The 21634-nt window shown below is 53.6% G+C and overlaps 1 protein-coding gene across 1 annotated transcript; it reads left to right on the top strand.

Annotated features, from left to right (window-relative positions):
* The first annotated feature begins 106 nt into the window (after positions 1-106).
* Positions 107-20154, top strand: MAPK11 (mitogen-activated protein kinase 11). Its single transcript, XM_051962605.1, has 12 exons — positions 107-2015; positions 9413-9542; positions 9645-9703; positions 10014-10125; positions 10295-10324; positions 10515-10562; positions 11372-11486; positions 13031-13102; positions 13745-13824; positions 13998-14076; positions 15708-15881; positions 16464-20154. Exons 1-12 carry the CDS (start codon positions 1900-1902, stop codon positions 16535-16537), a joined length of 1089 nt encoding a protein of 362 aa, XP_051818565.1. The 5' UTR covers positions 107-1899; the 3' UTR covers positions 16538-20154.
* Positions 20155-21634: the final 1480 nt, after the last annotated feature.

Genomic DNA, 21634 nt, shown 5'->3' on the forward strand with positions numbered 1-21634 from the left:
CCTTTTCCTGGGCACCCATAGCAATTCCTTTATGTAGTTCCTGCCCCTTTGGGGTGTTTCCCACTAACAATCAGCCACTAGATACAACTGATTCTTAGCAAAGGTATTTATTAAGATGGCACAATAAGAAGTCAGGTTGTCAACAAGCATTTATTAAGTGTCTACTATGTACCAGCATCAATAATTACCCAACAGTCCCCAAATTAAATATGGAACACTCCCCAACAAGCAGGTGCAAAGATAATGGGGCACACAGGTGTGGAATAGGGATAACCAAGGTAAGGGCTTAGAATTCTTTTTCTCTTCTTAGGGATCTCACACAGCTTCCCCCTTGAGGGTTGGGTGGGTTGCCCCACTGGGCTCCATATTGCTTCTCAATTGCCAAGGATGACCTTCTCTTCATTTCATAGCCGGCTCTCTCCTTTGTAGCAGAGCGTTCCTTTCCCCAAGTTTGCTTCCTCCTTCAAGTGATTTCAGTATCAGTAGGTGATTCTATTGCCACAACTAAGTCTCAAATTGATGAACTCTCAAATTGTCAAAAGGAATATTTCTGTCTAGACAACTCAGAGGTGGGTGGGTGGTGCAGACTTGAATTCAAATCTTGCACAAATCAAACACTGAGTACCCTTTAATAAATGTTTATTGAATGAATAAATGAACGAATCTCTAAGGACACACACAACTAAAGGTGTAGAGCTAGAAATGACGTTCATGGTCAAAGGGTCCAAACTATTTTAGAGTAGGAAACCGAGTCCCAGGAAGATCCAAGATCTCACAAGATTATTGAATCTATACCAGAATCAAGATCTCACAGATTACTGAGTCTGATGCCAGATACAAGACCTCACAGATTATTGAATTTATGCCAGATCCAAGATCTCACAGATTATCGAATCTGATGCCAGATTCAAACCCAGACCTTCTGATCTCCAACCCAGCGCTCTTTCCACTACACCAGTCCTTAATTCCAACTCAATTTAAGCATTTACTAAACGCCTTTTAATTTGCCTAGTAGGGATTCCCCATTAAAATTCAAGCTGCTTAAGGGCAAAGATTGTTTTTCCCTTTTTCTGTGCGCGCACCATTTAGCGCAGCGTGCGTGGCACATAGTAGGCATTTAATAAATGGGAGTAAACTGGATCTGCGTGCCCGGGCCAGGCCCTCAAGGAGCCTGTGTCCAGCCGGCGCAGGGACGTGGTCCAGGGAAGAATAAGCCGGCGGGGGAGGCTCGGGCCAGACCCTAGAAGAAAGGCAGGAACCCTGGGGGCGGAGGAAGTCCGAAGCAGCGGGCTCCGGGAGAGCCCGGATAGAACGCCGCAGGCTACTGGGAGGTTCGAGTGGCCCAGTTGGGCTGGAACCGAGCGTCAGGCGGAGGCGTTTGAACTTTGTTGCTCGTGCCCCAGGGAGCCACCAGAGTTTCCTGAGTGACGCTGAGGAGGGGCACGACTTGGAGGCTGGGAATCCGCCCGCGAGCCCGCGGACGGAGGGGCAGAGAGTTGAGGACGAGGGATGACGGAGGGTGGCGGCAGCCGAGAGGGAGAGGACCACGAAGGGGACAGAGGATGGGGAGGGCGCACAGTGGGCGTGTCCTGAGCTTCTGGTGGGGCGGTGTCACGTTTCTGGAGATTCTCTCAAATTGCGGCAGGGACTCCGCCCCCAGGCATTGAGGGCGGGGTCGCGGGGGCCGGAGCCCCTTCCCCCTCCCCATGCCCCGCCTCCGCCCCGCCCCGCCCCGCCCCTGGGGCCCCCGGACAGCTACTGAGCTCCGCCTGCCGGGCCGGGCCGGGCGGGTGGAGCCGGGCATCCAGGCTGCTGGAGCGATCGCAGCCCGAGCCGGGGCCGGGGCTGGGGCCAGAGCCGGGCCCGACCGAGGCCAGCCCGGTCCCCCAGGCCCGAGCCATGTCGGCCCCTCGCGGCGGCTTCTACCGACAGGAGCTTAACAAGACGCTGTGGGAGGTCCCCGAGCGCTTCCAGAGCCTGAGCCCCGTGGGCTCGGGGGCCTACGGCTCAGTCTGGTACCGGGCGGGCTGCGGGGGTTGGGGGCTGGAGAGGGAGGGCACGTAGGGAGAGGGGTCCCGGGAGGAGCCCGGGTGATGGCTGGAGAAACCTTCCCCCCCACCCCCGCCCCGCCCTGCCCTTCCCGGATTGAATGAATGAATGAACGAACGAATGAAAGAGGGGATGAATGGAAGTTCCCTTCCCCCTCCCGCCAGCGCAGGCAGAGGAAACCTCAGATACCCCCCTTCCCCTGCACTGGCTGGCAGAAGCACCCCTGCATCTTGGGGAGGAAGGTGCTGCTAGGCTGGAGCCGGGCCCTCCCCCCCCCCCCCCCAGCCTTTTCAGGAGCCAGAGTTGGGGCGGGGTAGCAGCTCTGCCTTTGGGGCTGAGGTCCTTGACTATCACTGGAGATAACTGAAAAGTCTCTTGTTTGGGGCTGGGGGGAGGAGGCAGTTAAGGTACTTACTGTGTGACTGTGGGCTTCCTCTCCGGGGCCAACCTAATGTCTGTCTGTCCCGGCTGGTACTGACTCCCCGGGGCCTGCTGGGAGCCCTAAATAATGATGTATGTGGGTGGGTGGGGGGAGAACGAAGGCTACACAGCGTTTGATCTGCTGCTGCCCTGGCTCTTAGCTCCGTGTAAATTGTACACATGCTGACCCCAGGCCCCTTGTGACCATTAACCATTCTGTGAGGAGGACTGAGGGGCAGGGCCTTGTCTTAGACAACTCCAGGTCAGGGGTGGGGGAGCTCACAGCCCTGGGGGCTCTCTCTTCTGAAGGGCAGCCACGGCTCTAGAGGAGTTCTCCTTTTGAGGGCCGGACACAGAGCCAGGGGCTCTCCCTTCCGGGGACAGATTCAGCTCTGTGGGAGTCCCTCTTCCCGAAGAAAAACAAATAGCCTTCGCTAAGAATGGGGAAGATAGGGATGAGGGAGGATCCAAGCAGAGAGGCAGATGAGCCCACAGTCCTGTTCCAGGAGCAGGCATGAGTTGGACATGGGAGAGCTGGAAGTATGAGGAGAAGCGTCTGGCGAGAGGTGGGCAGCTGAGGCTCAGGGAGAGCCAGGCCGCAGGGGGCACACAGGGCCCCACCTTGGCTCTGGGCTAGCTCGGGCTTTGCAGACTCACTGTGGTAACAGCTGTAGCCAAGCAGAAGAGAGCAGGAGGAAGGGACTGCTGGGAAGAAAGAGGTCTCCGGGCACTTCCCCAGCTCTAGAGAGGAGGCAACATCCTCGTAGGAGGTCTCCTGTCCAACTTCTGTGGGTGATTGCTGAGTACCTACTGTGCGCGGGCCACCTCTGAGGAGATGGCTGAAAGAGACTCTGGCCCTGCCCCCAGGGAGCTTACCTTCCAACAGGGGAGATGTGGTCTAGACCATTTCAGTAGCAAGGGGGTCTCAGGAACCTTGAAAAACAAACAGGAGAAAAGTGAAGCCCGAGTGGGAGATCAAGGGCCATAAAAAGGGACAGAAGGGGACTCTGGAAATGGAGGGGACAGTTTAGGCCCTGAGTAGGCAAGGAAGATCAGGAAAGACACTCCAGAGAAAGGAAGAAGGAAAAGCCACGGTGGATCTTGAAGTATGGATGTGATGCCGGTAGAAAGAGATAAAAGGTTAGGAAAAGGAGGAGGGGTGTCCCAGGCAGAGGGAACAGTGTGTGCAAAGGTGTGGGGAAAGAAACCGGGCTGGATGTTTTGCTTTGAAAGCTGGAGCATCTGGAGTCTGAGGGGGAATAGTGAGAACCCAGCTGGAGACAGATTGGAGTCTGGAGTGTCAGGCTGAAATGTATAGACGGTTTCTCCTGTAGATCCGGGGGAGCTATTAAAGCGTCTAGAGCAGGCGAGTCACATAATTTAACGGACACTGTAGGCAGATGAACGTGGCAGGCCGGCGTGGGGGCACTTCTCGCTCACCAGCAGACGTCAGGTCAGCCAGATCTCGTTTCTGGCCCTGCCTGGCTTGTCTGACTGCACAGATCGGAGCAATGTCATAGGAAGTGGGTTTCTGTATTCAGCACAGGACTTGACAGGTTCTCCCAGGATCTCAGGAACGATGCAGACCGAAGAGATTCAAAATTGGTGGAAGAACTGGTCCCGAGGGGCCTTGATTAATGGTCAGTGCTGACCCAAGGAGGCGGTGACTGGCAGCACTGCCCCAAGGCTCTCCCTACCGTAGCACAGCGTTCAAAATATGGAAAAGTCCTTTGCTGCTCCACATTTTCACTCGATTTGGCAGATACCTAAAAGACATACTTATCTGAGGAGGGAGCTGAGGTTAACAATATAACAGATAAGAGGAGCTAAAATCGTCCTGACAGGCGAACATTGGGCTGAAACTAACACGAGGGAATCGAAGAGGGGAAAATGGGAATTCTTGTGCTCTGATTCAAAAGACCGGCTGTAGACTAGAGAGCAATTTCTGTTTAAAAAAAAAAGTGAGGATATTAGTGGACTGCAAGTCTAGGATTCACACCAGGTTTGGGATTTCTAATGAGTGTTCTAACCCACTCATTTTACAGATGAGGAAACTGAGGGCCTAAGAGGAGAAGTGACTTGGTGAGGTTATACATATCATAAGTAGCAGAGCTGGAATTTGAACTCAGATCCCCTGACCAAAGTCAGTGTCCTTTCTATGACAAAGCACAGCCTTAATATGAGTCAACTCCGTCACATGGAAGCCAAAAATGGAACTCACCGCCTGGCTGTGTTAAAAGAGACAAGATGTCCAGGAGTAGGAGGCTGCTGGTCTCCCTGTCCCCTGCGCAGCTCAGACTGTGTCTGGAGTCCTGTGTCCACTTCTAGGGGCCACATTAGGAGGAATGTTGACAAGCTGACCGGCAGTCAGAGGAGGGCGGCCAAAGTGGGGTAGGAACCCTTCCCTGAAGGACTGCAGGCTTGGGGAGAAGCTACCTGGCTCCATTTGAGCAGTCTCAGTGGGATCCCCAGATGCTGAGGTCTTCCAGTTTGGGTGCTTAGGAGTGGGCCAGCCCACGTCCAAGTCTGGGGATAATGGAGAGACCTAGAGAGGACTGTCTCCATCCTACCATTGCAAGCCCCTTTGTAAGCCAAACAGGACAGAGGCTGCCCCAGCCCTGGGGAGAACTGCTGGACCACTCCAGTCCTGAAGCTTTGAACTTTTTTTATAACAAGAAACTCCCTTCCTCCCTCTCTGTCCTTGTCCACAGCCAGGAAGCGACTCTCCCAGCCCCGCTTCCTCTACTTCCCCCCATTGTTCTGGCTCAGGACCTTGCCTCTTGTACTATGCCCCTCCCCTCCTAGTCTGGATCACCCACAAAAGGGGTCCTGCTCATGCCTGACCTGATCCTGGTTTGAGCTCTCCAGCCACCAGAGGAGGGTGAGTGAGAACACAAGTCAGTGTGGGGTTGCTGACTTCCTCCACTATATCCCATTTGTCTTCCCTCCCCTTCCTATTCATGTCTCTGCCCAATGCAGCTCGTCTGGGCTGCAGATAAGACCCCTCGTCCTCTCCTCCAGGAGCTACCAGTTTGGAGGTCAGAGGAGCAACAGACCAAAGCCTCGCCCTCAGGGAGCTCCTGGCCTGGGGGTACAGAAGAAGCAGCCCCCAGAGCCCACCTTCAGGAGCTCCCATTAGCAGCCTCAAGCTCTGGGAGCTCTGGCCCCTAAGAATAGGGCTCCGGTTTGTCTGTGCCCTGTGGGGGGAAGAGACGGACATCAGGACCAGGGTCTGGACAGGGGAAAGGTGTCATTATCTGAGAGGCTACACCAGCTGAGCAAGTGACCCTGGGCTCCCGGGTGCCAGGTTGAGCTCAGGTGTGTGTGTACGCTAGTCCTTAGTACCTGCCAGACTGTCTGGCTCCAGTGATTACTGCTTATCTCTAGGGACAGGAATTAAACTGCTTATTCCCTTGGGCTTGGGTTTAATAAGGCACAAATGAAAAGTAGAATCAATGGCCAAGCCCAGAGAACGTGAGATATTGCCATGTTAGGTGCTTACCGATCCCTTACCCATACCCCAGCATGTCAGCCAGGTGCTCTGCCTGAGCTCCAGTCAATGGATGCTGGGCTTCCATGATCCAGTAATACCTTCCTACCTCAGTACCAGGAAGTCAAGGAGAGGGCCAGAGTGCCCCAGATTTGGTCAGTTATAGCTAATAAATGATATCTGAATCTCAGAAGTCAGCTGAGGCCCCGAGGAAGGGAAACTGCTACCTTTGGTCTTGGAAGACTTGGGTTAGAAACCCAGCTAGGAACTCGTGAGCTGGCTGACCTTAAGGACACCACTTAATCTCAGTTTTCTCATGGGATAATAACATTTTTAATTCTGGCCTCTCGGAGTTATTGTGAAAGCATGGTAGAGATTCAAGTTAAAAGCCATTTATTCACTGACCACCTACTTGTGCAAGACCCTGGGGATAAACAAACACAAATCACAGTCTCTGTCCTCAAGGGGTTTGAGTTCAGTTGTAGATGGCTAGTGCTGAGTATATGTGAAGTCATTTCAAGAAGGAGCAAAAGCTGAGGCCCAGGGTCAGGGAGAGGGTCAAGAAAGCCTTTCTGGAGACGAAGCTGGGCTCTGAGAGAAAGCTACCAGATCGAAGTGAAGAAAGAACAGATTCCAGATGAGGTTGGGGAACATAGGAGGCCTCTCGTGCCTCTCTGGTCCCCAAATCCTGGGTCTTCCATCCTTGATCTCTGATCCCTGGGTCTCCTGATCACTACTGGGTTCACTTCTTGTGATTATGGAGTCCTGGGCCTTCTAATCACCACTGGACCCTTCCTTTGGGTTCCTGATTCTTGAGTCCTCCATCCTTGTTCCTTGATCCCTCCTCACCCACTACTGGACCCCTTCTTATGTTTCCAGAGTCCCAAGCCTTCTGATCACTACTGGCCTCCTTCCTTTGGGTTCCTGATTCTTGAGTCCTCCATCCTTGTTCCTTGATCCCTCGGTCTCCTGACCCACTACTGGACCCCTTCTTATGTTTCCAGAGTCCTGAGTCTTCTGATCACCACTGGCCTCCTTCCTTTGGTTCCTGATTCCTGGGCCTTCCATCTCTGGGTCTCCTAACCACTACTAGGCTCCCTTCTTGTGGTTACAAAGTTCTGGGTCTTCTGATCACCACTGGACCCTTCCTTTGGGTTCTTGATTCTTGGGCCTTCCATCCCCGAACCCCAATCCCTGGGTCTCCTGACCACTTCTAAGCCTCTTCTTGTGGTTACAAAGTTCTGGGCCTTCTGCTCACCACTGGCCCCTTCCTTTGGTTCCTGATTCCTGGGCCTTCCATCTCTGGGTCTCCTGACCACTATTAGGCCCCTTCTTAGGGTTACAAAGTTCTGGGCCTTCTGCTCACCACTGAACCCCCTCCTTTGGGTTCCTGATTCTTAGGCCCTCTATTGCTGATCACTGACAAGAAATGATTTGGAGTACAGGGGATGGTGGTGTTACAGAGACTAGAATAGAGCATTTGCAGAGCTGTTTCATGAAAGGTCAGAGCCAGATTGGGAGTGGGGGGGAGGAAGAAGGGGGGGAAATGGATTAAATGCCAGACTTGGGATTTTGTTTTTGGTCCTAGAGGCAATAAGAAACTATTGGAAATTTTTGACAAAGTGAATGGCAAAGTTAAATCTTGTTTTAGGAATACCAACTTACTGGTTCTGTGGGAAATGGATTGGAAAGGAAAGTGTTGCAGTAGCACAGAAAGAAGGCCAGAATGAAGTTATCTGAGTGGGGAAAAGGTCACGGGTCATTGTGGAAGTGGGATCTGACAAGACTTCATAACTGATGCATTATGGGGGTTGAGGAAGGTAGAACAAAGTTAAAGGTGACTTGGAAGTTGGGAACCTGGGAGATTGGAGGGATGATGGTGCCCTGGAGGGAAGGAGGGAAAATGGAGGTGGGATGGGTTTGGGGAAAATGTGAAGAATCATAGAATCGGAGTTGGAGGAGTGCTGAGCAATCATTTGAGGATGGGATGGGATGCAATCAAGGGGACGAGTAGAGTGGGCTTTGACAAGAAGAGCTCCCTCTGTGTCAGAGATTGGTGTAAAGGTTTTGAGGTGTGATGGAAGAGGGAGCTCACAGGAGGCGGCTTCTGTTTACTCAGTAAAGTAAAAGATGAAAATCTTGGCAGAGAGGGAGACTAGAGGGGTAGACAAAGGGGTCTGCAGAGAGAAGAGCAGGTTCACTATAATCCCTGTGGAGAGTGGGACAAAATCAATTAGGGCAGAATGGAAAGCTCTCTGAGCAGTGGTGAGTGCTCCTAAGAGCGTTCAGAAGTAAATGAGTAGAAATGAAAAAGGCAGATGGAATAGTAAGGGCCACCAAGGACTGGGGCTTGCGGAGGTGCGACTGGTGATGGGAGGCCAGGAAGTCAAGGGTGGTTGAACTGATTGATTAAATAGTCCAGACTGGGGAAGGAGGAGATCCGAATTGGGACAAAGAACAGGCTATCTGAGGTGAGACCAAAGGGGAGAGTGAAAGGTAGGTTGTGGTCAGAGCGCTGGGCCGTGGAGGCAGAACATTTAGGAGAGATGGCCATGGGCAAAGTGATGGCCAAGCCTGAGGAAGAAGGAAGGTGGAGGGGGTCGAGGGAGGCCAGGAGGGTGGAGGCCTGGGAGGGCAGACTCTTGGAGGCCCAACATGGCCATGAGCATGAGGGCAGGGATTAGGCGGAGGGACAGTGAGCTGCGCTGCACTCCCCACGAAAAGTGGAAAATGAGCTGGAGGCTGATGGAACACGGGGATAAGTTAGACCAAAATCCAGTATGGAAGGAGTGGGAAAGCATTCATGGGAAAGCAGCAGGCGACTTTCTGAAAGCCGGTGGTGCGCGATGGTGGGTGTGCATTTGGGATGACTTGGGGGCCAGTGAAGCCTCTAGCACTTGCTTTCTGTAAGCAGGAAAAAGGGCTGGGGGTCCAACTCTGGGTTACTGTAAGTAGGAAGAAGGGTCGGAGGTCTATATTCTGGGTTACTGCGTAAACATGAAGAAGGTCCGGGGGTCCACTCCTGTTATTGTAAGTAGGAAGAAGGACTGAGGGGGTCCATGTCCTAGGTTACTGTAAACAGGAAGAAGGGCCAAGGGTCCAAGCCCTGAGTTATTGTAAGTAGGAAGAAGGGCCAGGGATCCATGCCCCAGGTTATTGTAAGCAGGAAGGACTGGAGGTCCATGCCCTGAGTTATTGTAAGCAGGAAGAAAGGTTGGGGGTCCAAGCCTCCCCCCCAACTGTTTCTTCTTCTGGGAGTGGGTCTACACTGGCCCTGAAAGGTGCTGTCCTGCTATTCAGCATCTTCTTGCCTGACCTCTGGGGTGTCCCCGGCTCTTTCTCTGGATGCAGAAAGGGGCAGAGGGAGCGGCATTCTCAGGCCCCAGGCCCGTTGTCTGCTTCCCTCCACATCCTCCTAACCCATCCCCATCCCTGACTGGGCCTGTTTTACAGCTCGGCATATGATACCCGCACTCGGCAAAAAGTAGCTGTGAAGAAACTGTCCCGTCCCTTCCAGTCGTTGGTCCACGCTAGGAGGACATACCGGGAGCTACGGCTGCTGAAGCACATGAAACATGAAAATGTGAGGAGGCCGGGGGTTAGGATCCGGGGGTGGCAGGGGGCGAGGAGAGCGGTCTGCAGGAGGTCGGAGGCCCCTGACAGAAAGCCCTCTGTCTCTGTCCAGGTCATCGGCCTCCTGGATGTCTTCACGCCAGCCACATCTATAGAAAACTTCAACGAAGTGTGAGTGGGATGTGGGGTGCTCCTGCCCAAGACCCCCGGCTGAAGGGGGAACAATGTAGTAGCCTGAGGTTCAGTGGTGAGGGGCCTGTATGATCCCTGACCCCTCCTGGAGCCCTATTTATCTCTGGGCCCCTCTTCTCTGGTCCCCAAATCCTGGGCCCTCCATTCTTGATCTCTGATCCCTGGGTCTCCTGACAGCTACTGGGCCCTTTTTTGTCCAGAGTCCTGAGCCTTCTCATCATCAGTGGATCCCTTCCTTTGGCTCCTGATTCCTGGGCCCCCCATCTTTGATCCTTGATCTTCCCTGTAGGTACCTCGTGACCACCCTGATGGGGGCCGACCTGAACAACATTGTCAGGTGCCAGAAGCTAACGGATGAACACATCCAGTTCCTGGCGTACCAGCTGCTGCGGGGGCTGAAGGTGAGAGACGAGCAGGGTCCCGGGACTCCCCCCATGCCCAGTGCCTGATGTCTCCCTGACTCTGCCCTCCCTGTCTCCTCCCCTCCTTTGGGCTGGATAAGTCACCAAAAGGGTCACTAGGCCAGGTTTTGCTGACGGCTCACCTTCCTCTCTGTCTTGCATCCCTCAGTACATCCATTCGGCTGGAATCATCCACAGAGTGAGTATGGTTGGGGACTGGGTCAGCCGGGCATTGGGGGGCTTTGGGATCCTGATCTCTGGGCCTCCAGGAGGGGCGGGGGGGGAAGAGGATAGAAGCAGGATAGGGAAAGGGGAAGGGAGGACACAATGTGGGGTAAGAATTGTGGAGATCCAGGAATACTCACCTGGGATTGCTGTCCTGCCTATAGGACCTGAAACCCAGTAACCTGGCTGTGAATGAGGACTGCGAGCTGAGGGTGAGGCTGGCACTGCCTGGGCACAGGGAGGGTTAAAATGGAACCCATTGGCTTCTCCTTCCCCCTCCCCTGTGCCCCCTACTCCGGTATCTGGCGTCCAAGGATGGACTTAGCTGCTGGCAAAGAGAGAACCCAGAGCCAGATCCCATTTGTGCCCCCCCAAGCTGAATGAATTGTGCTTCTGCCTCAGTATCTGTTCCCTAAAGGTCCTTGGCTTGATAAAATGACAGAAACCTTTTTTAAAGGTCTTTGGCTACACAGGAAAGTGAACTTTCAACCCCTAGGGGCTCACTGTATGCAGACACCTTCCATCCAGGCAGTCAGACCTAAGAACAGACATGGAAACCAATTCACTCACCTCTCAGTTGTCTTTTCGTGTAACCCAACATTGGTTCCGTTTTGCCATGTTTATGTTGAGGGAAAGGAGTCGGGTGTCTGCAGGGTTGTATACAGAGGGGGTGAACTTGGTCAAACTCTGTCACTTGCCGGCCCTGAGACCTTTGGCTTGGTCCGTTGGTCATTATCCACACTAACTGAAATAAGTAGTTATATAGAGTCTCCTGACCAATGAGAGTGGGCAGCTGGGCTTGCTCCTTTTGCTGCTGCCCAATTTGTCCTGAATTTTCCCCAAGTGATCCTCCTATGTCTCCTCGGGATAGCTAGGCTCCCGGGCCCTGCATTCATTTGGGGGTTCTAATGTTGCCCCTGACATGTCCCCGGAGCCCTCTCAGACCAGGGGCTTTCCCAGGACGGGGCCGGGTCTCCCTCCTCCTGGCCCGGAGGGTTCAGCTCTGGTTGTGACTCCTTAGATCTTGGACTTTGGGCTGGCCCGCCAGACAGATGATGAGATGACAGGCTACGTTGCCACGCGCTGGTATCGCGCCCCTGAGATCATGCTCAACTGGATGCATTACAACCAGACAGGTAAAGGGCAAGACAGCGTTTCATGTAGAGGAGGAGAAGGTAAACCCAGGCCGCAGATAATTAAACATCCTCTGGGCCGGACCTCTGGTTTCATTGCTCTGGGGGACTCCCAGGTGAGGAAAGTCCCTCTCTCAGTGCCGATTGGCGCCTTCTCTATACGTAATCACCTCAGAGGGCTGCAGAGCCCTGAGAGTGGGAGAGTCCAGAGTCAGCAAAGGCTCCTGGCTCAGAGACCGTTCCATGTCATGACAGGGCCTTAAAATAACATGGACATGAGCTGCACGGGCAAGTCGAGTGCTCCCCGATTACCTAAAACCGATGTTTGCCAATGACATGTACACTGGCATGTGCCCTGGAAAGACCATACTCAGATGGAGTCGGGGTCGGGGGAAGGGAGGGAGAACTGAGCAGTTCCCTTCTGTAGCCAGCTCCGGATTCCATTCTGGGGATGTCGGCCTGTTCCAGAGCTTGGCTAAAGGAGGACTGCCCTCTGGCTTAGGTTTCAGTGGGTTTGGCTCACACTTTCCTTGGGGGTCAGGAAGGTCGGGAAGTTATTGAAAAGGCTTCCTGCTGGGTTATGAGCTGCATAATTGTTGTTAAGGACAGAGAGAGAGGGAGAAAGAGAGAGACAGACAGAGATAGACATTCAGAGAGAGAAACAGACAGAAACAGAGAGACAAAGAGACTGAGGGAGGGAAGGGAGAGGGGGAGAGGAAGGAGGAAGGGAGAGGGAGAGGGCTTCACAAATAGAAGCTCTTAGTGTCAGCAAAAGCTGCCCAAAAAAGTGAGCAGGTCAGCTCAGTCGGTTGTGGGAGACAGAGAAGGAAAGGACCCAGGGCCTGCCCTCTGGGAGCTCACAAACTAGGGTAAGGGGAATCCCCCAGCTAAAGGACAGGATGCGGCCCAGATCAGCTGGACAACCTGGTCTCAGAGATTAGACAGGGTGTGGTCTAGCCTTGTGCCTACCGTGGGGGCAGGGTGTTAGACTCTTAGGCCAGGAGAAATTAGTAAAGGGGAAAGTCCAGATAATAAGCAGGATGGGTTTCCTAGTGGGGCAGGAGCTCACACTGAGCCCCTCCCTAATCCCTCTCTCTTTCTCTCTCTCTCTCTGTCTCTGTCTCCCTTTATCTTCCTATCTCCCCCCTTTTCTCCCTCTTTATCTTCCCCATATCTCTCTGTCTCTCTCTGTCTCTGTTTCTCTCCCTTTGTTCTCTCTCTTGCCTTCTCCGTCTCTGTCTTTTCCTCTCTTCCCTCTGCTTTCTTCCTTGTTTTCTCTGTTTCTGTCTGTGTCTCTTCTTCCTTCCCTTCTTGCCTTCCTGCCTTCCTCCTGTTTCTTTCCCTCTCCTCCCTCCCTTGCCTTCTCTGTCTCTGTCTTTTCCTCTCCTCCCTCTGCTTTCTCCCTTGTTTTCTCTGTTTCTGCCTGTGTCTCTTCTTCCTTCCCTTCCTGCCTTCCTGCCTTCCTCCCTGTTTCTCTGCCTCTCCTCCCTCCCTTGCCTTCTCTGCCTCTGTCTGTCTGTCTGTTTCCCTCTCTCCCCCGCTCCCAGTGGACATATGGTCTGTGGGCTGCATCATGGCGGAGCTCTTGAAGGGGAAGGCCCTCTTCCCTGGAAATGACTGTATCCTTGGATGGAAGTATGAGAAGATACTGTGGGGAGCAAGGGCAGGGGGCAGGACACGGATCTGGGAGATGATTCCCTTTCCTTTACATTGGATGTGAAGTCCTTAAAAGTGGCTAGGGACTGACTTGGATGCTTTCTAGTCACTTTCCCACAATGAATTTCTGGTTTCTCCTCTGGGAGCTTGGGAATAATGATTTTCACACTTTCTGCTTCCCCTGGGCTATTTCAAGGAAAGCATTTTGCTCAGAAATCCCAATCCTCAAAGAGCTCATTTTCATTGTCTTTTGTTTGGGTGTTTGTCTGGACCTAACTTTTCTTTGCCTTTAGGACGGTCCTTTAAGGAAATTCCCTCAATTAATGCAAATTAGCAACTGCTCTACAATTTAATGGTCTGTTGCCTGAAGCACTGAGGGGAATAGCCCCTAGTCTGTAGTCACTCATTGGTATATTAGTATTAATAGGGTAATTGATACTAATTAATATTAGTATGAATAGGGTGCTAATACCTACTAATAATAGGTATTAATAGGTAGTATTAATAGGGTGGTCACCCCTCTGGGATGAACTTCCCCTGGGCAGGGTCCTGGGTGTGTGGGTGGGCACTGTACAGCCTGGCACTGGTTTTCCTGAGCTGGACAGACATTGACCAGCTCAAACGGATCATGGAGGTGGTTGGGACCCCCAGCTCCGAACTGTTGAAGAAGATCTCGTCTGAACACGTGAGTGGTCCAGCTAACCCTCCCTACTCATCTTCTATACTTCCTGCTGCTTCTCGTCCATTTCTGGTACTGTCCTCCAGGCCTCCCTTCTCCCTCTTTCCTCCTTCCTCCCTTTTCCAGTTATCCGGTGTCAAGGAAAAGACTTAAGATCTCCTTGCCTCCACCCTCCCCAGGCCCGAAAATACATTGAGTCCCTGCCCCACATGCCCCAGAAGGACCTGAGAAGCATCTTCCGAGGAGCCAACCCCCTTGGTAAGGAGGAACAGATGGGCTAGGAGGTTGAAGGGGAGAGAGAGCAGGGGTTCAAGGGGGAAATGGGGTCGGGCGGGGTGATGGGGAGTTTAGCAAAGGGTGATGAAGGAACGAGGGAAGAGCCGTGAGGACTGAGGGCACAGGGCACCAGGATTTGGAGGGCAGGGGTGGGTACCAACGAGAACAGAGACAAGTTAGGATGAGCTCAGTTTTCCTCCTCATAGAAGGGAGTAAACATGTTGATTCAATAAACAAACATGTATTGAGCACCTGCTGTGTAATGGGCCCATATTTGGTTTTGGGGATGCCCAGAAAGAGAGAGACAGATAGGCAGCCTGTCCCACCCCAGCTGAAACAGGGAAGGGACAAATTCACCATTAACTCTGAGGTCAGTGATAAGTGAGTGAGGACTCTTCAAACTTGCTAGCTTTTCGACTGTGGAAAATGAGATAAGTCCAAAGGCAGTGAACTAGTCCCCTCAAAAGTATGGTAAGGGATATGATAGAAAAGGTTCTTTTCACTTGGGAGATAAGTAATTAGGGCAAGTTTCAAAGAAGAAATGAACGCTGAGGTTCATCTGAAGAAAGGTGGAAACTGAGACTCCTAAGTTCAGAGATAGAGAAGAGACCTCAGATGCCATTTAGCCCATTCTCCTCATCTTTTAGATGAAAAAAATTGAGACCCAGAGAGGTTAAGGGGCTTGCCCAAAGTCACATGGACAAAAAGTAGCATTTGAACTCAGTTTCTCCTGACATTGCTCTTTCCAGTTGAACACTGTCTCCTAATGGTAGGACTTTTCCCAACTGGGGGCTCGGAGCTATCGTGATCGCCTTAATAACTTTTCATCTTCTATAATCTCTATAAAACAGAGACGGAAACTACTGGGAAATTGGGGTCATCCTATTGCCCTCAGCCTAAAAAATGAGCTACTTGTTTATTAGGGTATAGCTGCTTGTATCTTTAGAGGAGAAGACTGAGCAAAGATCACACCCTAACTACTCCCTGCAGGAAGGAGATAGGAAATGCCTGGAAAGGATTCAACACTGCTCCTATCCTGCAGGGAAGAGGGAGCAGGAAGAATCAACAGGTAGAGATGGGGTGGGGAGTTCATCCATTCATCCATACCAAAAACATTTATTAAGTTCCTTCTGCATGCCCTGGTCTGCACTGGGGAAAATATAACAGAGTAATAATACTATTATTATTCATGTAGTGCTTTCAGGCTTCATTTAGTAGAAAAGATCTAGTCTATATCCTTATAGAATTTCTAGACCAATAGTGGGTAAGACAGTCAGTTGGTCCCTAAGCATTTATTAACTGCCTACTGTATGCCAGGCACTATGCAATAAGAAAAAACTCCCACGGAGCTCCCAGGCTGATGAGGCAGATGACATGCAAGCGGCCGTATCTGTAGACAGGATAAATTAACAGAGGGATGCTGTAACGCACGGTGGTACATGATTGCACGTTAGAGATGGGCAAACATCATTGGGTGGCTCCTGAGGTAGAAATGTGCCTCCATTTTCCGAATGGTGGGACGGAGACTGAGAGTCGGTTGGGCGCCGGGCCACGGAGCCACGGTCCGCCTCGGGCCCCTTGACCCATGTTTCGCTGCCTTTTCCCGCCCCCAGCCGTGGACCTGCTGGAGAAGATGCTGGTCCTGGACAGTGACCGGCGGGTCAGTGCCACGGAGGCCCTGGCACACCCCTACTTTGCCCAATACCACGATCCCGAGGATGAGCCCGAGGCGGAGCCCTATGACGAGAGCATCGAGAACAAAGAAAGGACCATTGAGGAGTGGAAGGGTGAGGGGAGAGGCTGTCGGGCACCCAGGGGCACCAAAGGGCCTCAGGGTCTCACTGAGCCTTGTTCCTTAGCCCCCTGCCTTCCCCTGGCCTCTCCCTGGCTTTCCGAATCCCCATCTCCTCAAGCTGTTACAGAACCGGAGGGTTGAAGCTGGGAGGAGAGCCGGGCCAGTCCTTCCCACCCACTCCCAGCTTCCCCTTCTTGACGCGGGCAGGTTTGTGAGGCAGGGCTCGGCTGGCGGCTGTTGCTCAATGGTCTGGCCAGCATCCGTTTCCTCAGAGCCGGGGAAAGACATTGCTCCACTTCCCACAGGAAAGATGTCCCCAACCCTTCTCAGACACGATCCTGGGGAAGAGGGGGCCTGGGGTTATCGGGGTGAGGAGTTGTAGATTTGGGGAGGGGGTCAGTGGGCCTGGAGGGGGAAAATGAGCGATGAGGTGGGACAACAGGTGTGTGTGTGTGGGGGGAAGATCAGGGAGCAGGGAATCTTGAAACTCACTGCTTTGTTTCCCCGTGTCTCTGTCTCTCTGTCTTCCTGTCTCTCTGTCCTTCTGCCCGCTGGTTGTCGCCCACCCCCTCAGAGCTCACCTACGAAGAGGTCATCAGCTTCAAGGCCCCCGAGCTGCCGATGGACGGCCTGGAGATTGAGCCGTGAGGCGGCCGGGGGCCACAGGCACCGCCCTGGCAGGGCCCGGCCGACGCCCGGCTTCACCCATCCCAGAGGGCGCGGAGCAGACTCAGGAAGCAGGCCCCGGGCCCCGCTCCGGGGCGACCTCATTCCCTGGGGCCGGGGCGGTGGGCTCTTCCCCTGGACCGCGGGACAGTGTGTGGATAAACAAGGAGAAAGGAGGCCGGAGGCTTTCAGCCTGCTACTCCCAAGGACTCGCCCGCTCAGAAGAGCAGTCACGTGGCTAGAATGGGGCGCAGCCCCCCGCTCTCTGGCAGACTTTGGGAGCCGGGGTTGGGGGAGAGGCCGAGGAAGGGGTCCTCTCTGGGCTGGAGCCTGGGCCAACCAGGGAAGACCTCTAGCTTCTCTGGCCTGGACGTGGGGGGCAGGGTGGGGGGGCCGCAGCTGGGCGGCTGGGGGTGTGTTTGAACGAGGACGCATTTAAGGGATGAAACTGGGCCAGCTGGGAGCGCAGACGGGCGAGGGGGGCGGCGGGTCGCCCTGCTTAGGGAGCACACCGGGGGGTTGGACAAAGCCCAGGGGAGGACCGTCGGGATGCTTCAGAGGCCCGGGCCCAGGCCCCCTCCAATCAGGAGGAACTGGGGCAAACACCCCCAGTCTGGAGAAGGGGAGCTTGGGGCGACTGGCTACCCTGTGCAAGTACGCGGAAGGAGGCGATGGTCCGGAGGCCCAGGGAGCCCGATTCAGCAACTTGTGAGAATGAGCCAAACTGACCCGGACAGGAACAAGCTCCTGGGGATCCTCAGGCTGCTGAGCGCTCCCCGTGCCCCTCCACATACACACGCATGCACACACAGACACACGGATCCTGGGAATGGGAGAGCTGATGTGTTGGCGGACAGAAGCCAAGAGAAGATCATGGCAAGCTCTGGAGCGCTGCGCCAAATGAGAGATAAAATGTCACCAGAGAACAATTTTGTCTGAAGGAGATCTGGGGGCCTCAGTGACTCACAAGCTAACGGGAAAAGCCACTGGGATTTCAGCCTGGGTTCGGAGGGGACCAATGGTGGCCAGGAGCAGGGAGGGGAGACTCCGGATGTTCTCTGCTTCGATCAGGCTTCCTCTGGGTTCAGTCCTGGGCACCCATTCTCAGGAAGGAGACCAGGATGGCAAGGGTTCATTTGGAAGGTCCGGGGACCTTGGAGATGATGGGCCATGAGGACAGCCTCCTTCTGCTTAGTCCCAGGAGGCAGAACCAGAAACAGTGGGTGATTAAGTGAAAAAAAAAAAAAAAAAACAATCACAACCAACTTTTAATTAGAAAAAATGAAAATCATCCAGTTTTCCCATGAGAAGTCGTGAGATCCCCAGTGCCCAATGGGCTCAGTGACCACTTATCAGGAAGATTCTTGTTCGGTTTTGAGTTGGACTAGAGGGTGATTCAAGTGCCTACGTGGGTGTGTGGGTTCTGACGGTGAGCCAGGCCCTCAGGACTGTCGGGGGGAGACAGGACACCCCGTTTTACACTGGGAGCACCGCTTTTGGTGGCTTAGGGGAAGAGCTGCACTCCCCCCCTCCCCATGGGCTCCCTTCCTCCAGGAGAATCCCGGGATTGAAAAGTCCCTCAGATAACCTGCTGAAGGAGAGGGACCAAGACCCAGGAAAATAGATTTGCTGGGTTTGGGGGTTGGGAGGATGGGGCCAGCTGGGCCATCAGAACTAGGGAAGGGAAAGCCAGCTGTTCCCATTTCTCTAGCTTTCACCACCCACTGCATTAGAAAAATCAGACTTTTTTTCTTCTTCTTCTTTTTTTTTGCCTCGTTGGGGAAATGAGACTCAGAGAGACAAGGCAATTTGCCTGCGCTCAGATCTCTAGGAAGCTTTGGAGTCGGGGCCGAAACTCTCTTCTTGTTCTGTCCAGGATTCTGTTCACTTCTGTCCAAAAGTGAAAGAAGGTTCTTAGAGAGAGAGCTAGTGTTAGTAGCCAGGCCACGAAGGGGGATTTCAAATGGAGGGTTCGGCCGGAATCTCAAGGTCCTGCCCTCTGGGAGCTTCCAGTGTGGGAGGGAAGTCCTTGAAACTTAGTTTGTGACTCAGGGCTTAGACCGAAAGCTAGAGGAATTGGGGCAAGGAGAGCCGAGTTTGGACTAGAGGGCTCTGGGAAGGCTGAGGAGAGAAGCAGGGCTTTCCTAGAGGAGGGCCTGAGCTTGGGAGGTTTCTGGGAGGCGGGACCGAGGCTGGTTGATGAGGTGATGGGCGAAAGGGGCCTTTGCACAAGCCTTAATTCACTGAGGGCCAGAAGGGCCCCCACCTTCCTTTGCCCAGCTCCCAGACACCGGAGAGGAGCCCGCCAGCACTTATGCTCAGTCGCGAGCAAGAACTCTGTGAGGAACTGGAGTGGGGAGGAGGGTATGGGGACAGGAAGAGCAACCGAGGAAGGAAATCCCACCCTGGAGGGAGGGGGGCTGCCCTCGCCTCTGCCCAGATCCTGCTGCCGGGAAGGAAGATCACAACGGTTCCCACCGGCAGCCTGGCAACGGGGCGCTGCGTGAGAATCCGTGGGCCTCTGCTTCGTGCACGTGTGTGAGGGCTCCCCTGGGGGCTGGAGCCAGCTAGCCCGTCTTACGGGGACCGGTGTGTCCGTCTGCAGGGTGGGCACAGCCGGGCGCCGGGCCAGGACGTGGAGGTGTGAAATGCGTGCGGAGTGCCAGCCTCATACACGTGTCCCGCCGCGTGTCACGGGTGAGACTGAAATGTGTACCTTATTAGCAGGACTCGTGCCTTGTGTGCCAGGCTCGATACCCACAGTCCCGGAGTCATTTTACAACAACAAGCCCAGGCGACAAAGTGGACTCCAGGACGGGCGGTGGGGCCCGCGGGGCCGGCGGCCAGGGCCGGGGGCTGGAGCTCTGTGGGCGCGGGGCCCAGGCCTGCCCCGCAGGATCCTGTTACTGTAAGGGGATCCTGGGAGCTGGCGGAGGGCCTGCCACACCTCCCCTCCTCCCCAGGCCCTGAGCCCATCAATCAGTCAATCAGCAAGCATTTAATCAATCAACAAGCATGACATAGCCAGCCATATTGGGAGAGGCCGGGTCGTCCAGGACGGGGAAACTCTGTTCTCTGGCTGGGCCGGACGGGGCAGCGGGAGTGTCCGGCTCTGGCCATTTCAGGAAGGAGGCAGAGAAGGCCGGGGGGGAGGGGGGGTGGCGATTAACAGGGAGCCCAGAAGGAGGGGCAGGGGAGGATCAGTTGGAGACACTAGTTATGGTCGGCCTGGGGAAGAGAAGATTCGGAGGGGATGTGATACTGCAGCTTGTTTTGGAGACTTAAAGGGGTATCGGGTACAGGAAGGATTAGCCTGTTCTGCCTGACCCCAGAGAGCACAAGTGGGAGCAGTCACAGGGGAAAGTCATCGAGAGACGGCTCCATGTAAGGACAAACTTCCCAGAGCGAACTCTGTTCTCGTGAGATTTGTATTTACAACCAAACAAATGGATTTTGTGTATATTTTGTATTATGTGTGTACCTGACCGTTCCCCCAGCAGAGTGTAAGCTTCATGAGGGCAGGTACCCCTCCTAGTTTGGTCTTTTGTACCCTCAGTGCCTGGCACATAGTAGGTGGTCAATAAATGCTTTTTGGCTGATTGAAGACTCCAGGAAACGTTTCCTATGGTGATAAGGCCTCTGGAGGGACAAGGGATGCCCTGGAGGCGATGACTGAGCTTTTCAGAACTGGAGGGATGATGAACTTAGTTCAGGGAAAAGCCACTCTTCAGAAGGGAAAGGAAATCTGGCTTCTTACTCAACTTCTGACCCCTTCATTGTGCTCTTAAGAAAGTTCCTTGGAGGACAGCTAGGTGGTGCAATGGATAGAGCACCAGCCCTGAAGTCAGGAGGACCTGAATTCAAATTTGACCTCAGACACTTAACACTTTCTAGCTATGTGACTTTGGGCAAGTCAGTTAGCCCCAAGTGCCTCAGCAAAAAAGAAAGAGAGAAAGAAAGAGAGAGAGAGAGAGAAAGAAAGAAAGAAAGAAAGAAAGAAAGAAAGAAAGAGAAGAAAGAGAAGAAAGAAAGAAAAGAAGAAAGAAAGAGAGAGAAAGAAAGAAAAGAGTTCCCTGGATTTCACTGTCCTCCAGCAGAGAAAGAGGTTGGAAGAGGATCTCTAGGCAGGAAATGCCATCATTAGAGTAGGGGGCTGAGCTGTGCTTGGAGGTTTGAAGGTTGGACCCAGGTTGAATTTTGAAGATTTGGATCCCTCAGGGAGGTAAGGGGAATGGGGTGAGGGTGAGCATGCTGTAGAGACAAATCGAATCGATTCTATAGCGTGGCTAAGGGCCAGAACCAGCAGACAGAGAGCTTCAGAGAAGAGCCTTGACTGTCAGGCTGACACAGCATTTTACAGAAACCGATCCAGAACACCACCATCCCTCCGGACTTGCCTGGCACAGTCACGCTGGCTCTTCCAGCCAGCTCCCTTCCTCAATCCTCTGGCTGCCCGAGTTCATGGGTCCCCAAACACTCCTGGAGATAAAATTAGAGGGAATGAGCTGCTCGGGGTTTCCCCAGCTAATCTCTAAATCAGAAACAGAAGAGGGGAGGGTTAGGCAGGGGACTCTGGAAACCTATGCTGCCCCCTGGGTGGAGTGGGGGAACCCACTTGCTGAAGGTTTTTCAGGAGAGGGGTATCAGGCTCTGAATGGTGCCCGAGAGAGAGGATTTTTACAGCCATGGAAGATGAACTGGAGAAGGCAAAAACTGGAGCAAGGTGAGAATTGATGGTCTGGGTGAGAGAGGATGGGGGCCAAACTAGGGTTGTGGCTGGGTGAGGGAGAAGAGACTTGGGGTTCACAAAACATCAGAGCTGAAAGGTTCTGACCTGCATGAGAGCAATGCTCTTCTCGCCTGAAGAACTCCCATGAGAGCAACCCCCTTCCCCTCCTGGCTCTGGACAGCCCTGAGATCATTTGCCCCTGATACTTCCACCCACTGCTCCTCATCCTGCCCTTTGGGGCCAAGCTGAACCAAGCTAATTCCGCCTCCACCTAATACTTAGGATTTGACTTCAGATACTTGAAGCCATCTCAAATGTCCCTGTCTCCTCTTTGCCAAGCTAAAGGAAGA

Source organism: Antechinus flavipes, chromosome 5 (genome assembly GCF_016432865.1).
Source record: "Antechinus flavipes isolate AdamAnt ecotype Samford, QLD, Australia chromosome 5, AdamAnt_v2, whole genome shotgun sequence".
Classification (NCBI taxonomy): Eukaryota; Metazoa; Chordata; class Mammalia; order Dasyuromorphia; family Dasyuridae; genus Antechinus; species Antechinus flavipes.

Bases quoted from the DNA above. Each gene is read 5' to 3' on its own strand.
- MAPK11 (XM_051962605.1), top strand. From the start codon at position 1,900: ATGTCGGCCCCTCGCGGCGGCTTCTACCGACAGGAGCTTAACAAGACG. The intron at 2,016-9,412 runs GTACCGGGCGGG...CCTGTTTTACAG, and splicing joins GGGGCCTACGGCTCAGTCTG to CTCGGCATATGATACCCGCA. The intron at 15,882-16,463 runs GTGAGGGGAGAG...CCACCCCCTCAG, and splicing joins GACCATTGAGGAGTGGAAGG to AGCTCACCTACGAAGAGGTC.